Source organism: Jaminaea rosea, assembly GCF_003144245.1.
Source record: "Jaminaea rosea strain MCA 5214 unplaced genomic scaffold BDZ90scaffold_3, whole genome shotgun sequence".
In the NCBI taxonomy this organism is placed as follows: domain Eukaryota; kingdom Fungi; phylum Basidiomycota; class Exobasidiomycetes; order Microstromatales; genus Jaminaea; species Jaminaea rosea.
This window is the reverse complement of record NW_020289977.1, coordinates 1298764-1314321: the sequence shown is the minus strand read 5'-3', so window position 1 is coordinate 1314321 and position 15558 is coordinate 1298764. Positions and strand designations below refer to the sequence as shown.

The window sequence follows — 15558 nt, the reverse complement described above, 5'->3', positions numbered from 1 at the left end:
TCACATCCACCCTCTGCTCTCTATCTCACTTCCCACCGCCTCTTTACACTGCCTCCCCCCTGGTAGCCGCCGCAATCTTCATTGCGGCCACATCAGGCATCTCAGCTCCATCACCAGCACCAGCCGCTTCCCTAGCATACAGCTTGGTAACCTTACCAATGCCCACCGTCCTTCCTTCGTCCCTCACAGTGAACCTGCCCAGCTGCGGGTAATCGCTGAACTTCTCTAGGCAGACGGGAGCAGCACATTCGATGAGTGCGACAACCTTCATTCCCTTCCTCGCAAATTGCGGAGGCTTGCGACTCTTCTTTCCCGTCTTCTTGTCGTAGTAATGCAGCAGGGCCGGGATGGTGATCTCCTCGCTGAGGGTGTGAACGTGCATGACTGCCGAGTAGCCTGGAGCGATGATGTTTCGGTGCTCAAGGATGGCGAGCTGTGCCTCGAATTGGGTGACGACATGGACGGGCTCGCGAGGGTCGGTCAGTACGAAGCCGGCTGAGACGTCCTCAGAGTCGACGCCCTTGATCTTAACGCGAACGTTGTCGCCGGAGATGGCGGCGGGTACTTCCTCTTCTTGTTCATTGAAGATTGCCACCACCTCGACGTTGGAGCGGTTAGGCATCAGGAGGAGGGAGTCGCCCTTCTTGATCTTGCCTGCCTCCAGCTTGCCAACGACGACCGTGCCCATGTCGTTGTACTTCTCAGAGACGGGCATCTTGAGCGGCTGCGAGATCTTGCGATCACCGAGGGAGAGGTTGTCCAGGAAGTCGAGGAGGGACGGACCCTTGTACCAGGAGCAGACGGAGGGGGGTACCGGGTCCTTGAGATTTTGCCCCGAATACGCAGATACGGGAACAAAGGTGATGTCGGTCTTGGGGTTGAAGCCCGCAGAACGGAGGAAGGGAGTGAGCTTGCCCGTGATCTCATTGTAGCGTTCCTCGCTCCATTGGACGGTAGACTCGTCCATCTTGTTCACGACGACGACCAAGCGCTGAACGCCGGCGGTCTTGACTAGCATGGCGTGCTCACGCGTCTGGCCACCCTTTTCGAAACCAGTCTCGAACTCGCCGCGACGTGCTGAGATGACCAGAATGGCTACATCTGCCTGAGCAGCGCCTGAGATCATTGAGGGAACGTACGTCTTGTGTCCCGGGGCATCGAGGATAGTGTATCTTCGCTTGCCAGTCTCGAAGTACGCACGCCCAACCTCTACAGTCTTTCCCTTCTCTCGCTCCTGCGGCGTCGAGTCCAACGCCCAAGAGAGGTACCATGACTCTCGTCCTGCCTCTTTTGCTTCGCGCTCGTACTTTTCGAGCGTACGCTTGTCAACCATGCCCGTCAAGTAGAGCAAGTTGCCGCCCATGGTTGACTTGCCCGCATCAACGTGCCCAATGAAGACGACGTTGAGGTGCGACTTCATGTCTTCAGCCTTGTCACCGAACAGGTCTTTGAGGGTCTCCTCGTCGGTGGCTTGCTTTGCCTCGGCGAGGACCTTTTCCGCGTTGCTCTGCGCCTTTTCGACCTTCGTGTCAATCTTGGCGGACTGCTTCGCAGCCTTGCCGCCCTTGTTGACGGGAGCTGCTACTGCGGGCGAGTCAGGACGAGATGCTGGCGTCGAAGCTGTAGGAGCAGCGGCCTTTGCGGCGGCTGCCGCTGCTGAAGCGCCGTCTGTCGTCGGGGCAGCTGCGTTTGCAGGCGTGGCATCCTCTGCCTTGATGGCCTGGACGGCGGGGGCAGTGGCGGGCGCTGAGGCCTCTGGCTTCGAGGGAGCGGCGGGTTTCTCCTCTGCTGCGGTAGGAGCCGCCTTGACCGATGAAGCGTTGCTGCCGCCAATGGACATGCTGACCGGCTTGCGGTCACCTCCGGCGCCGCCACCACCGATGGACATGCTCACAGGTTTGCGGTCAGCGGCAGGCGCCGGTGAAGATGATTGACTGCTGCCGCCGCCACCGATGGACATGCTGACTGGCTTGCGGTCAGCTGTCTGAGATGATGCTGCTTGTTGTCCCGGTCGCGGAGGCAGGCCGGCAGGGGAAGGACGAGGAGGAAGAGCAGACGTTTGTTGCTGCTGAGGCGGTTGCTGATGGTAAGAAGGCTGCTGCTGCTGGGAGAAACCGCCTTGGTAGTATGGCTGTTGCTGCTGCTGTTGCTGCTGAGAGAAGCCTCCCTGGTAGTAGCCACCCTGCTGACCACCGTAATAAGGCTGCTGCTGCGCGCCTCCCTGTGGAGCACCGAAACCCTGCGCATAGTAGCCTGCATTCGGGTCAGGCTGACCACCCTGCTGCTGCTGTTGCTGCTGCTGTTGGCCATACTGCTGCGCTTGCGGAGGCACGAAGCCTGATGCCGCAGGATTGAAGGCAAATGACCGTGCGTTGGGGTTCATGATCACGACCGACGATGGAGAGGGAGGTTGATGATGATGGCGAGAAGGCGGATTGCAGCCTCCTTTGGTCCCTCGATCAAGATTCGAGTGCGCGGACGGCACAAGGCACAGCATCAACCACGTGGCAACGAGGCCATCCCGCTCGCCCGTCATGCAGTTGCATTGCGCTCGAGCCACGCCCGACTGGCGACCTTCTCTTGCCTCACCAACCAACATCGTCCAACATGTCCAGGCGAGCCACACCGTCCAAGGCAGGCGGCGGGGGAAATCAAGCCATCCCTTCCGATGTAGTCAGCTCACTCTACTCGTCATATCGCCAATCCACCCCGTTGAGGCACAAGATCATCGATGCCTTCCTCGTCTTCAACATGATTGCTGGCATCCTCATCTTTGCCCATGGCATACTCGTCACCACATTCCCCTTTGATTCGTGGATCGCTTCGTGAGTGAGCGGGTACATTAAAGCAGTGCTCACAAGGGGCTAAGCTAAACTCGTACCATCGCTGTCAGCTTCGCATCCACGGCAGGACAATTTGTCCTCCTGGCGGCGCTGAGGATACAGACGACGCAGGCCAATGCAGCTGATTTCCCAAAGGTGACACAAGAGAGGTGAGTGAGAACTGAGCAGAGCTACCGTAGAGACTGTATGCTGACCTCAGATTCAACCCCACTCGCCACGCCTTCGCGCACAGAGCATTCGCAGACTTCCTATTCGCCTCTGTCATCTTGCATTTCTTTGTCCTCAACTACTTACAATAGAGAGCAGCAGCGGGTGATCCCGCCGCGCTTTTGTCATCCTGATCGGCTCATCGGAGGCTCAGCGATCGTCGGCTCCTACTCTGTAAGGATCGGCCTGGCTACGCGCGCTTTCTTGCTGCCCTTGCCCAGATCGAGCTCACAGTGCTGCGGGAATAGATGGACATAGGGCTCGCCGCTGAATCAAAGAGCGGAATCGTCTCCGAAAGACCCTTGCGCCCATGATGATGGAGCGAGCAACAGCGATCGATGGCCGAGAATGCTCCTCTTGTACCGGTCTAAATGCAATGGCACTCAGGCGAGTAGGCGCGCACCTGCGTCGATCGATGCGATACCCCTTCTAACGAGCGAGCGGGCAAAGAAACCTGCCAAAAAGCCACCTCATTGATACTGAAGCTCCGCAGCGATGAGAGCCGGCGAAGATCTGTCGATGCGAGGGCAAAGGGCACCATGACTTCATACGCGGACATACGATGCTGTGGGACGCCCTCCCAGTGCTCGTGGCCTCCCCTTACTCGTAAGGACCGCTGATCCGCTCCTTCTGCTCTTCCCTCCATACACTCCTAGCAGCCTTCCATGTCCTCCTCTTCGATGAGCAACACCATGAACTTCCTCCTGGATCCCAGCAGAGGCGTCGAGCTCGTGTCGGGTGAGCAGGCTGGCCACTGGCACTGCGCTGCTTTTACACGGCACTGACAAGCTCTCCCATGACTTCCCTTGGCAGTCGGGTTACAATGCTTCGCAACAGGCATCGTCTTTGTCCTCTGCTTGCAGTGCCTCGTCGTTGGCCGTGGAAGTAGCAACGGTAGGAGTAGCAGCAAGAGGGATCATCTCGACGAGGATGAATGCGATATATCCAGGCAAGAGTCGTTGTCTCCCAGAGCCAGAGAAAGGTGGCAGCTTCTGGCCATCGTAGCTACACTGACCGCGTAAGTCGAGCAGAGTGGAGACAGGCGGTCCCACACACTCACCGCAAACGCCTTTCGTCACGCTTGACAGCGGTGCTCAAGTCATATTGGCATGCTTTGCCCTTGAACGAGCTGAAAGGACAAAGGCATACCTGGCGCTCGTCTTCGCTTCTCTTAGTGAGCATGCTCTTGCGGCCCTGCTCATCCAGCAATTGCACTCTTCACTGATACTGCCTGACCCACTCGCCCAGTCGTGACCATGACCATAGCTCACCTCTACGCGGGCCGCGTCGTCTTGCATCCTCTCCTTGTGCAACATCGCCACGGTGGCGTCATCAAAATGCTGCTCAGCATGTTCGCTCTGGTAGCTCATGTAGCCATCGGCACAACAACGGCCGTCTACTCCCTTGCGCACGGAGAAGAAGACCATTCTCACGATCTGCTCCTCGCCTACCAGGCACTCGTACTCGCACTGAGCACCACCTTCACCATTGCCTTAGCCGTGACTGGACTCAGAGCCTACATGAAGCATCGCCGCGCACAGCTCCATTGGAATGGCAGTAAGCGCAAGGATAGTCAGCGTGGCTCCTTTGCATTGACCTTCGCGACCGTGGTTGGCCCCTGGACTGTTAATACCGCCATTGCTATCCTGTGCATCACGGCGCTCGTTCACCAGCCGAGGCTATACCAGGTCATCTTGCCTTTGGAGCCTTATACGCATCGTGCGTGTCACACGTCACATGATAGTCAAGTTAGAGCTGATGTGCCTATCATGCCCCTCCTCTGTCGTAGTCGTCTGCCTGCTCACCTCCTTCATCAAGACGGCTTGCCCTCCCAGTGCGTCCAGCGATCCACTCGAGCATGGAGAGTTCTCGCCCAACCAGCATTCTCACTCTCAGCACTACCAGCAGCACCGCTGGTCCAGTTCTCACCTCACTGGCTCAGCCTGGACAACCTCCAATCGCCTCGACCCTTCATCTCAATCAGGTGACGAGCTCAACAAAGGGATCCACCAGCGTAATGGCTTCTCCCCGCCGGCCCACCACGAAGTGAGAAGCAGACTCAACACTGCAGCTACGGACAGGACTGCCATTGCCACTGGCCACGGTCATGCGCCCACGCCTGCGCTCTTCTTCGACGCGCTCACCCCTCCGACGCTATCCATGTTGGTGCCAGCCGCAATCCGCCCGGAGCAGATCCAGCCTCAGAACCACCTAGATCAGCCCGCGGAGCATACCCCTTCACCTGACGACGGGATGGACGTCGAAGCGGACGCCTACGCGTACAGCAATGATCACGATCACGCTCACGCGGACGGAGAAGGCCACATGGAGTTGATGGTGGATGCCCCTCCCTCCTCTCCTCTGCCCTCCTCGTCTTGCCCGGACAACAATCACGACTACCGCCACCACCTCGGCAGGCGAAATCCTCTCGCTCAAGTGTTTAGCCATGCGGCGAGGCGTATCTCCTCGACCCTCTCGGGTATTTCGACCCCTGAGCCCTTCCCCGCTCATGCAGGTACGGGCACAGCACGAGCTGAAGAATCTAGCGAGAGCCAAGCTCACTATCAACAGGGACAACACCAGCTCCAGCACCAGCCCAAGCGATGGCGTCGCAAACTCTCCAACGCTGGCATGGCCCCGTCTGCCTGGCGCGGTTTGGACAGGTGGGCCGGCTCCTCCTCTCGCCAGCAGCACATTGTATCAGTCGATCACGGCGACCGCTTGGAAGTGTGCGATACCCCTCCCCCTTGCGGTAGTCCTGCTGGGACGAATACCACAACAGGGGCCGTCATGCCTTGCGCCGACGGTAGCACCAGGGTGGCACGACGCGGTGACAACAGTATCGACTCTTTAGCCACCGGGCTCATGACATCGCGCGCTGCTGCAGGGTCTGCACCAAACCTACTTGCTGGAGTAACTCGCGCACCGTCTGTTGTGCATCCTCGTACTCGAGTCGATTCTACTCCGAGCGGCTGGCCCGCTCGATTTGTTGGAAAGTCTAAGGCCTCGCATGGACATGGTCATGGCCAAGCTCTGAATGGCAAGGAAAAAAGACAGAGCGTGAGGAGCAGTATCATCAGCCTGACCAACAGCAGTAGCGCCAATAGCGGTGGTAGTGGCGGCGGCGGTGGAGTTTCGTGGTTCGGCGGTCGACCAAGCACAAGTGCTGCGAGGACCAGGGCAGGCGTGTCAGCCTTCCCCACTGCTGGAAGACCCAAGCAGCTGGGCGCGGCTACCACGCTGCCGCAGCACCAGGAGCATCCGCACCAAGACGTAAAGCAGCAATACAAGGCCCTCGCCTCTCCCGGCCTACCTGGATACACTGACTCCCAGGCTCAAGCGGCCGCAGAGGCCGCAGCTACCTCCTCTGCCCTAGCTGTTCCTTCGCCAATCGCTGCCGCACGCCCATCTTCCTCTCTTCTGGTGCCTACGGGGATGCAGCATTATCTGCATCCTCCTCAACACTACCTCTCACCCGCTCAAGCTCACAGCCATGGGCACGGACGACCTCCTCCCTCCCCGTCCGAAACCGTCACCTCGACCTCGTTCTTCTCTTCCTCCCGTCCAGGCTCCGTATCCGCCGTCGCAGCTCCTGTCGGCTCGACACCGCAGTGGATGCAACCCGCCAGCTCCGGCCCTGGCGCTGGAACGACGACGTTTTCGCGCTCGGGATGCGGCTCAGGATCCACGCCCCCGAGGAGCAGGGGGCAGTCGCCTCGCCTGGCTGAGGCTAGGGTAGTCGGCCGCCAGGAGACATACGCCGCTATCGTAACCCCCACCTACGGGCGTGGCGGTACCAGCGCCACCGCTATGGCCGCCTCAGCAACAGGCCCGCACGACGCGGCCGCTCAGGCTCCCCTCCGTCGTGAGCGCAATCCGAGCTTGGTAAGACGAAAGGCTGTCCCCTCTATTGGGAGTTTTGAGGAACTAATGAGGGAGGATTTGGTCAGGGTGGGATGAGCGCGAGCCCCGCGAATTAGGGTAGGAGCCCCCAAGCCTGCTGCTCGCTGTGCGTGCGCAGATGGACCATTGCGCTCGTTGCTCAGGTAGTGCACGAGCTTGATCTTCTCTAGCTCTGCGCTTGCTGGCCGAGTGCTAACAGATGTAAATAACAATCTTCTCATCTAATGCTATCTAGAACATATAATATGCGAGAGTCTGCTGCTCCGGTTCCATGGCTAGTGAGATCAGGCTCTTCCACCCAGCCCTCCTATTCACGCACGGGTATCATTTCCACTCTTCTCCCCTCGCATCTACGTACTGCACGCATCTCCCACCAAGAACCGCTGCACAACCTCGTCCCCCTTCGCCTGTGCCGCGCAGAGGAAGACGGAGGGGACGACATTGAGTAAAGTCGGTGTCTCCAGTGCTTCTACGAGATGAACGCTTGCCGGTGCGCTTGCTGGGGAGGAAGACTTGAGGTTGCGGGCCAGGCTGGAGGCTTCACCGCGCAAGACGGATTCGGTGCCACAGAACAAGAGGTACGAAGTCGGCGCGGTGGAGCTTCCTTCTCTATCCGCGACCAGCATGGAGAAGACGAGGCGCCTGAGCTTTTGCGCCCCTTCGCCTTCGGTGGGGTCGTCGATGGGTATGCCAGGGGAGAGGAGCGGATGAGCGAGGCCGAGAGCGGGGATTGAAGAGGCTAGTACGTGGCATGCATCGGATGACGATGCAGAAGAGGACGAGGAGAGGGAGGAGTCGCTCTCCTCTCCGCCGTCAGAGTGGTCAAGAGCGCGACGAAGCTTGGAAGCGACTGACGCCCAGACGTCCCCATCGCTTTGCGAGCTTGAGTTGGTTGCGCCTCCAACTCGTTGCTGCCTGTCAATCTCGACACCCGAATCAGATCCCACGCTGGCTTCTTGACGCTCGCTGGCCCTGCTCGTCTCGGCAAATCGCCTGAGGCCACTTGGCTCCGCCGCACCATTGAGAGCCGTAGTGAATGAGGGCGGTGTTCGCTTCGCCTCGCTCATCGCAAGTGGGGAGGGCACGCGTAGCAGTGGCTCGACCGTCCCGTCCGAAGCCGGCGTTTGCGGTCCTACGGGCGAAGAGGCAGAGCTGCTGACACCACCTGCCGAATCGTCCTCTACGCTCGCATGCTGCTGTTGGGGGCCGGGTTGTAAGATCGAAGAAGCATACAAGTCCCTCGCCCTTCTGGCGGCCTGGGGACTGTGGATATCGAACGCGCCATTTTGCTTCCAGGTGGGGCTGCGCATGCTCAAATCGCACCAAGGGCTCCAAAGGACCACCTTACCTGGCTTACCCAGCTCGTTCGCAGCTGATCGCTCTGGACTCCGTGCGAGGGCACTGAGCCAAAGGAGCAAGCTCATAGCGAGGCCCGCACCGCTCCCCTCTCCTACGAGGTAGACGTTGCGTGGCTCAAAGCGAAGAGTGCGCACTAGGTGAACATACGCTGCAAGTGCGTCATTGAGACCGGCAGGGAAAGCCCCCTCCTTTCCCGCAGAGCAAGGTGAGGCCTTTCGCCAGTTGACGCACAGTGTCCGCAGCCCTGTCGAGTTGACAAGCTGGCAAGCCAGCATTCCGGCTACGGGATCGCGATCAGAGTATGAGGAGCCCGAAAGAAGAAGCATCACTCTTTCGGACGGTGAGGCGGGTCCTGAGCCCACACCTCCAACGTCTACTGCTGGCTTGACTGATTGGATCTGATGGTGGTGCACCGATGAGGCTTGAGCTTTCCAAAGGAGGATTGGTGCGAGGGGTGGCTGCAAGGTGCTAGGCGTGTGGCTCGTAGAGGCTGGCAGCTGCAGTGAAAGCTCAGCGTCGAGGTCGTCCAGCTGTACCTGGGAACCGCCAAGCGACCAGCCTTGATGCTTGACGCCAAAGGCACGATGCGACAAGATGGGGATAAGCTTTTCCGCTGAAGGGCAGAAGGGAGTCCTAGAGACGTGCCTGAATGCCGCAAGCAGGTGTCCCACCACCGCCACACTCGCCGTATCCCTGAAGGACCATCCTCTACACCTGCTGATGGGCCATGCGAGTCTCTGGGGTCCACCACCTCGTATCCAGTTGCTCCTGCTGAGGATGACATGCGAGCCAAAGGCGAGGCCGAGGGCGATGGGAAGGAGGACAAATAGGTGCCAGGCTGCGAGGGCTAAATCGGGTATGCTGTCTATAAGAGAGAGTGGGGAGACAAGAGGGGCCGTCGTTGAAAGTAAGTACCCAAGCGACCAGCTCGCCGTGCTGTGGCTATCCTGGCAGGCGGTAGAGTCTTGCGCTGCGAGCTCGGCGTCCTGCCCCTGGATGGAGCTGTGGGGTGGCGCCTCGGAGCGGGGCATCGTGGCGGTAGTTACGATGGGCTGACAGGAAAGAAAAATTTGAAAGAAGAGGAAGGGGAAGATGAAGAAGCGGGAGAGGCAGCGCTGAGCGCTCTTTGTATGCCGAGCGACTTGTTGAGAAGAGAAAGAAAGGGAGATGTGGCAACGCGAGACTCCTTCGTATCTCGTAGAGTTGACAAGCCGAGCGGAGCCAAGGTGGGCCAAATCGGGTCCCTGCAGGCAGTTGCAGGCGGGAAGAGCCAAGTGCGACGTCGCACCGCCGGATCAAGCGAGCGACTCGAGCGAGCGAGCGAGCGGCCGAAGCAGGAAGGCGCGAAGGGGCTGACATCACCGCGTGCGGGGGGAAAAGACGCCGTGAGATCGGCACAGTCACAATGAAAGTGTTGCAGTCGACCAGAGCAGCGAGTAGCGATCATGGACGTGGCTGCATAGCTACGGCAGAGGTGTCACCAGCATCGAGCAGCTGGGTGGGCGAGATCGAGGATCCACGGGCGGCTAGCCTGGCTTGCGTTTCGCGCTCGGCGTTCGCTCATTCGATGCTCTTTTGCCCACTCGTCCGCCCGCCCCGCGTCGCCCTTGATCGCCACGCGCGAGAAGACACGGAAGCAGCCTCGACGGAGAAGAGCCGCGACTTGGACAGGCCAGAGAGTCGTGCGTCCGCCCGCCGCCCGCCCGCCCAGCAAATCCAATCCAATCACGACTCGCCTTCGATCCATTCCTCCCCTCATCACCATCACTACCACACTTCATCAAACCCTCTTCCCAACGGAACTGCACGCTTGGCCCGTCGCCGAATCTTCGCGCCCGCAGTTGTAGCGAGTCGAGCCGGGCTCGATAAGCACCACTTCCACCCACCAACTACCCAACAACTTCCTCCTCCTACTGCCCTCGATCCCTACGCGCAGTCGACGCCACAATGTCGCGCCCGCTCCCCAAGGTAGAAGTTTCCGGCGCTCCAATGGATGAAGACAAGCTCAGCGACTACATTCCTCAGTCGGGAGACCTCAGCCGCCAACCCACAGCTAGCGCAAGCGTCAGTCGTGTCCAGTCCAAGGCTCCTTCTGAGGAGGACGAGCAGGAAGACTCCGAGGATGAGGTCATGGACGACGATGAGGATGGCGCCAACACCAGCAATGCCAAGCCATCGCAGTCTCGTGAGGAGTTCCGCAAGAAGAAGGCAGCCCAAGCATCCGACTTGAGCTCCACTCGTGCAAAGCAGAATTCGCGCAAGGTCGCAGACTCGATGAAGCGATTCACTTACTTGTTGGGTCAGACTGAGCTCTTCCAGCATTTCATTGATATCAAGAAGGATCGCGACCCAGAATTTGCTAAATTGCTTGAGGAGTCGACCAGCAAGCTGAATGCCAAAAAGGCAGGCAAGGGTCGCCGACGCGGCGGGGCTGCTGCTGCAAAGGACTCTGAGGGAGGGTCGAGGCGACGCAAGACGGAGAAGGAGGAAGATGAGGAACTGTTGCAGGACAATGACGACGATGAGGAGCAGTTCGTCTTTCATGAAAGCCCGCCCTACGTCAAGGGAGGCACAATGCGCGACTATCAGTGAGCACACGCGGCAACAAGCGCACTGAAGGGCACGTACTGACCGCTGCCGCCCTCTCGCGCACAGAATACAAGGTCTGAATTGGATGATCTCCCTCTATCACAACGGTATCAATGGCATTCTCGCCGACGAGATGGGTTTAGGCAAGACGCTCCAGACTATCTCCTTCCTCGGCTGGCTGCGCGAGTTCAAGGATACGCGCGGTCTCCACCTTGTAGTCGTACCCAAGTCTACACTCGACAACTGGCGCCGAGAGTTCGAGAAGTGGGTGCCAGGTTTCAAGGTCGTTGTCCTTCAGGGCACGCGTGAGGAGCGTGACGCCATCATTCAGAACACAATTCTGCCACAAGACCTCGATGTCCTCCTGACAACGTACGAGATGTGCTTGCGAGAGAAGTCGGCACTCAAGAAGTTGTCTTGGGAGTACATCGTCATCGACGAGGCTCACCGTATCAAGAATGTCAGTTGGGCTGCCGCGATGCGAGATGGCAAAAGTTCGACGCTGACCCCCTCACCCCTTCACGCCGCTTACAGGTCGACTCAATGCTGTCGCAAATTGTCCGCGCCTTTTCCTCGCGCTCTCGTCTCCTCATCACCGGTACGCCGCTGCAGAACAACCTCATGGAGCTCTGGGCGCTGCTCAACTTCCTCCTCCCCGACGTCTTCTCCTCCGCCGAGGACTTTGAGTCGTGGTTCAAGGACAAGGGCGAAGAGTCGCAAGACCAAGTCGTTCAGCAGCTGCACAAGGTTCTGCGGCCCTTCTTGTTGCGTCGTGTCAAGGCCGACGTCGAGAAGAGCCTGCTCCCCAAGAAGGAGGTCAACGTCTTCGTCGGACTCACGGACATGCAGCGAAAGTGGTACAAGAGCATCCTTGAAAAGGACATTGACGCCGTCAATGGCGCTGGAGGCAAGAAGGAGGGCAAGACCCGTCTCTTGAACATCGTCATGCAGTTGCGCAAGTGCTGCAATCACCCCTACCTGTTTGACGGCGCTGAGCCTGGCCCGCCCTTCACGACCGACGAGCACCTCGTCTTTAACTCTGGCAAGATGGTCATTCTCGACAAGCTGCTCAAGTCGATGAAGGCCAAGGGGTCGCGCGTGCTCATCTTCTCACAGATGAGTCGTGTCCTCGACATTCTCGAGGACTACTGCTTCTTCCGCGAGTACGAGTATTGCCGAATTGACGGTTCGACCGCCCACGAAGACCGTATTGCGGCCATCGACGAGTACAACAAGGAGGGTAGTGAGAAGTTCGTCTTCCTCCTCACCACCCGCGCCGGAGGTTTGGGAATCAACCTCACCACAGCAGACATCGTCGTTCTCTTCGACTCGGACTGGAATCCTCAGGCCGATTTGCAAGCCATGGACCGCGCTCACCGCATCGGGCAGACGAAGCAGGTGTACGTCTTCCGCTTCGTGACGGACAAGTCAATCGAGGAGCGCATCCTCGAGCGTGCGGCTCAAAAGCTTCGTCTCGACCAACTCGTCATCCAGCAGGGCCGCGCACAGCCGTCGAAGAACAACCAGAGCAAGGACGACCTAGTCGAGATGATCCAGCACGGTGCCGAGGCGATCATCAGCGCCAAGGGAGACATGACCATCGACGATGACATTGACGAGATCATCAAGCGCGGTGAACAGCGCACCGAGCAGCTGCAGGACAAGTACAAGGCCTTTAACCTCGACGAGCTCAACAGCTTCCAGTCGGGTGCGACTGCCTATGACTGGGAGGGAGAGAACTTCCAGCGTCCAGGCGGCGCCAGTGGCTCGTCGAGCGGCATCCGCGGCTTGTGGATCGAGCCTAGCAAGCGCGAGCGCAAGACCAATTACAGTGTTGATGCGTATTACAAGGAGGCCATGCGCGTTGGAACCAAGCCTGCAGTCAAGGCTCCTCGCGCGCCCAAGCAGATCTCGATCAACGACTGGCAGTTCTATCCTGCTAAGCTGGGCGAGCTGCAGGCCCGCGAGACGGCTGCTTACCAACGTAGCATCGGATACAAGGTTCCTGCGCGTGAGGTCAAGGAGGGAGAGTCAGCCGAAGAGGTAGAGGAGGAGCGACAGCGCGAGCAGGAATTCATCGCTACTGCTGAGCCATTGACCGAGGAGGAAGAGAAGGAGAAAGAAGACCTAGCCCTGCGCGGCTTCACAGACTGGAATCGTCGCGACTTCCAACACTTTATCCGTGGAGCAGAGAAGTACGGCCGCATCTCGTACGCGAACATCGCCCTCGAGGTCGAGACGAAGACGGAGAAGGAGGTCAGGGAGTACGGAGACGTCTTCTGGCGCCGTTACACTGAGCTGGCTGACTGGCAGCGCCTGATCGAGCGCATCGACGCTGGAGAGGAGAAGCGTCGTAAAGTGGCTCAGAGCGAGGAGCTACTTCGTAAGCGCGTCAACACACCTGGATTCACGATTCCGTACGCCAACGCCAACAAGAGCAAAACCTTTGACGAGAGCGAAGACCTCTTCATCCTGCAGCGTCTTTCCGAGTACGGGCTCAGCGAGGGAGCAGAGGTGTACGACCGAATCAAAAAGGACATTGGCACTCATGGCGCTTTTAGATGGGATTGGTTTATCAAGAGTCGCACGGCGGCGGAGATCGCTAGGCGCTCGACCACATTGCTTGGCCTGTTGAACAGGGATGCAGGTGGAGCTGACGAGGAGTCCGCACCTAAGGCTAACGGTGGTGGAGCAGGATGGCCGAAGGGGAAGAAGAGAAAGGATCTTAGCGGCGTCAATGGGGATGCGGGCAGCGCCAACAGCTCGAGGGCCTCAACTCCTGCCGTGGGGAAGGGAGGGGCCAAGAAGGCTAGAAAGAGCGCGACGTAGGACGCGAGGAGCGTGTATGTCGATGAGCAGCCACACCGTCAGATTCAGTCTATCAGTAGAATCGATTTCATTCCCCCGATCCTATTTGCTCGGCTCCCGTTGTTTTGGTACTAGGCTAGCTAGTGGATTCGTCGACCTCGGTGAGGCCGCGCTCCGCTGCCCCGCACTCTCACATGCACCTGCATGCGAGTCGGTTGGTGTGGAGAAGTGGGACGAGGACGAGAGCGGAGATTGGGATTGAACAGGGTCGAGCTCCCCAGGTTGCAGCACATCCGCTCATCCGATGGAGGATCGACTTGCTCGCTACCCTCAGCTCGTCTGCTGACCAATTGGGCAATTGGGCACTTGCAAACCTTCCCTTCCCCGCACCTTCCCCACATCAGTGGACCTTTCTTCTCTTTCCCTCCATTTTCCCGTCCAGCGTGTCCTTCTTCTTCACTCCTTAGCAACCCGTTCCAGTAAGCATGGCACAAAAGATTCTCTCCTCCACCGAGTCGGCCTCGAGCCCCATTTCTTCTGGTACGGGATGGCTGCGTCTTTCTTCGCACTTGAAGACACGCCGCCCCTCACCTCGAGTGTTGATGATCGCCATCTCCAACCCTCCTTATAACCTTCTCGATGGCAACATTCTCTCGGAGCTCAAGCGTGTTCTGCTGGCCTTGCATCCCAAGGCGACTGGGGCGGTGATTCTGACGAGTGCGATCGAGGTGAGGCAGCGCAGAAGAAGCGGGACCCCATAGTCTGACTACGCTGACCTCGTCCTCTGTCCTCCATGCCCTCTCGCCAGGACATCTTCATCTCTCACTATGACGTTGGGGAGATCCTTTCCTTTTCCAAGCTCGTCCCAGTCAAGCCACCCGCGTCAGTCGTGCGCGGACTCTTGGGCTTCGAGTCCTGGGCAGCTTGGGCCGGCTTCAGAGGCCTGATGCGCCGTACACCTCTGGCTCCACTTTCCCACTTGAACCTCTACCACGAAGTCACAGAGCTCCTCCGCAGCATCCCACAAGTGACCATCGCAGCCATCAACGGGCGCGCCTTTGGTGGAGGGTGCGAGCTGGCCCTCGCCTGCGACTATCGTATCATGGTCGACACGCCGCCCGAGGGCAAGCCAGGCATTCGTGGCTCAGGGATTGGTCAGCCCGAGATCACCTTGGGGCTCATCCCAGGTGGGGGCGGTACGCAGATGCTCGCCCGTACTGTTGGCCCGGCGAAAGCCCTCGACCTCTGCCTGTCGGGCCGCCTCCTACCAGCTAGCGAGGCCCTCGAGCTCGGCCTTGTCAACCAAGTCGTATCGCGCGAAAAGCTCAATCAAGCCGCCTCTGAGCTAGCCAAGCGCGTGTCCAAGCGCTCACCGGAGGCTGTAGCCTGCATCAAGGACGCGATCCACCATGGTGCCACGCTCCCCATCGCGGATGGGATGAGGCGCGAGCAAGGCAACTTTGGGCTTAGCTCGCTGTGTGCAGAGAGCAACGTTGCGATGCAGACTTATTTGCAGCACATCGACTCGTTGCTGGGCCCCAAGAGTAGCATGGACGATTATGAGCCACTGTTGGAGGGCGACTTTGTGGATATGACGCCTGGTGGGGCCAAGAGGGAGTTGGGCAAGGCGCCGAAGAAGGGTAAGAGGTCGTGATCAGGATAATCCAATGGGCCGAGCGATATTCTAGCTTCCATCTGTATTCGTTCCCGTGTGTCCCTCTGAATTGCAATACCGCTTCTCATCTGGCACCTCGAGCGATGTGTTGATGGCGAGAGGGCGGGACCTCCACAGCGAGCACGCGCTTGGTAAGATTCAATCGCTTCTTCGCGACTGCTCTTCATTTCGCAA

General features: G+C 59.0%; 6 protein-coding genes across 6 annotated transcripts; 4 read left to right on the top strand and 2 right to left on the bottom strand.

Annotated features, from left to right (window-relative positions):
* Positions 1 to 43: 43 nt before the first annotated feature.
* BDZ90DRAFT_250592 (hypothetical protein) lies at positions 44 to 2430 on the bottom strand (the record flags this gene model as incomplete). The annotated part of the gene is made up of 2 exons (XM_025507700.1): positions 1895 to 2430; positions 44 to 1849 (listed from the first exon to the last, which is right to left on the bottom strand). Exons 1-2 carry the CDS (start codon positions 2381 to 2383, stop codon positions 44 to 46), a joined length of 2295 nt encoding a protein of 764 aa, XP_025363822.1. The 5' UTR covers positions 2384 to 2430.
* A 143-nt stretch (positions 2431 to 2573) lies between these two features.
* Positions 2574 to 3477, top strand: BDZ90DRAFT_231191 (defender against cell death 1). Its single transcript, XM_025505759.1, has 3 exons — positions 2574 to 2825; positions 2894 to 2992; positions 3076 to 3477. The coding sequence occupies exons 1-3, from the start codon at positions 2608 to 2610 to the stop codon at positions 3140 to 3142; spliced, it is 384 nt and encodes a 127-aa protein (XP_025363821.1). The 5' UTR covers positions 2574 to 2607; the 3' UTR covers positions 3143 to 3477.
* A 74-nt stretch (positions 3478 to 3551) lies between these two features.
* On the top strand, positions 3552 to 7106 carry BDZ90DRAFT_141197 (hypothetical protein). Its single transcript, XM_025503470.1, has 6 exons — positions 3552 to 3617; positions 3710 to 3788; positions 3864 to 4068; positions 4139 to 4224; positions 4299 to 4769; positions 4840 to 7106. Exons 2-6 carry the CDS (start codon positions 3716 to 3718, stop codon positions 7008 to 7010), a joined length of 3006 nt encoding a protein of 1001 aa, XP_025363820.1. The 5' UTR covers positions 3552 to 3617; positions 3710 to 3715; the 3' UTR covers positions 7011 to 7106.
* Positions 7107 to 7211: 105 nt separating this feature from the next.
* Positions 7212 to 9526, bottom strand: BDZ90DRAFT_231190 (hypothetical protein). The gene has a single exon (XM_025505758.1). It carries the CDS (start codon positions 9341 to 9343, stop codon positions 7304 to 7306), a length of 2040 nt encoding a protein of 679 aa, XP_025363819.1. The 5' UTR covers positions 9344 to 9526; the 3' UTR covers positions 7212 to 7303.
* Positions 9527 to 10048: 522 nt separating this feature from the next.
* On the top strand, positions 10049 to 13730 carry BDZ90DRAFT_250590 (putative ISW2-ATPase component of a two subunit chromatin remodeling complex; the record flags this gene model as incomplete). The annotated part of the gene is made up of 3 exons (XM_025507699.1): positions 10049 to 10900; positions 10968 to 11361; positions 11436 to 13730. The coding sequence occupies exons 1-3, from the start codon at positions 10260 to 10262 to the stop codon at positions 13728 to 13730; spliced, it is 3330 nt and encodes a 1109-aa protein (XP_025363818.1). The 5' UTR covers positions 10049 to 10259.
* A 248-nt stretch (positions 13731 to 13978) lies between these two features.
* On the top strand, positions 13979 to 15465 carry BDZ90DRAFT_231189 (ClpP/crotonase). The gene is made up of 2 exons (XM_025505757.1): positions 13979 to 14437; positions 14518 to 15465. Exons 1-2 carry the CDS (start codon positions 14195 to 14197, stop codon positions 15361 to 15363), a joined length of 1089 nt encoding a protein of 362 aa, XP_025363817.1. The 5' UTR covers positions 13979 to 14194; the 3' UTR covers positions 15364 to 15465.
* Positions 15466 to 15558: the final 93 nt, after the last annotated feature.

Coding starts and splice junctions, on each gene's coding strand:
- BDZ90DRAFT_141197 (XM_025503470.1), top strand. CDS start 3,716: ATGTCCTCCTCTTCGATGAGCAACACCATGAACTTCCTCCTGGATCCC. Junction 3,789..3,863: donor AGGCGTCGAGCTCGTGTCGG/GTGAGCAGGCTG, acceptor TTCCCTTGGCAG/TCGGGTTACAATGCTTCGCA. Junction 4,069..4,138: donor ATCGTAGCTACACTGACCGC/GTAAGTCGAGCA, acceptor CACGCTTGACAG/CGGTGCTCAAGTCATATTGG.
- BDZ90DRAFT_231189 (XM_025505757.1), top strand. CDS start 14,195: ATGGCACAAAAGATTCTCTCCTCCACCGAGTCGGCCTCGAGCCCCATT. Junction 14,438..14,517: donor TTCTGACGAGTGCGATCGAG/GTGAGGCAGCGC, acceptor CCCTCTCGCCAG/GACATCTTCATCTCTCACTA.
- BDZ90DRAFT_231191 (XM_025505759.1), top strand. CDS start 2,608: ATGTCCAGGCGAGCCACACCGTCCAAGGCAGGCGGCGGGGGAAATCAA. Junction 2,826..2,893: donor TTTGATTCGTGGATCGCTTC/GTGAGTGAGCGG, acceptor CATCGCTGTCAG/CTTCGCATCCACGGCAGGAC. Junction 2,993..3,075: donor CCAAAGGTGACACAAGAGAG/GTGAGTGAGAAC, acceptor CTTCGCGCACAG/AGCATTCGCAGACTTCCTAT.
- BDZ90DRAFT_231190 (XM_025505758.1), bottom strand. CDS start 9,343: ATGCCCCGCTCCGAGGCGCCACCCCACAGCTCCATCCAGGGGCAGGAC.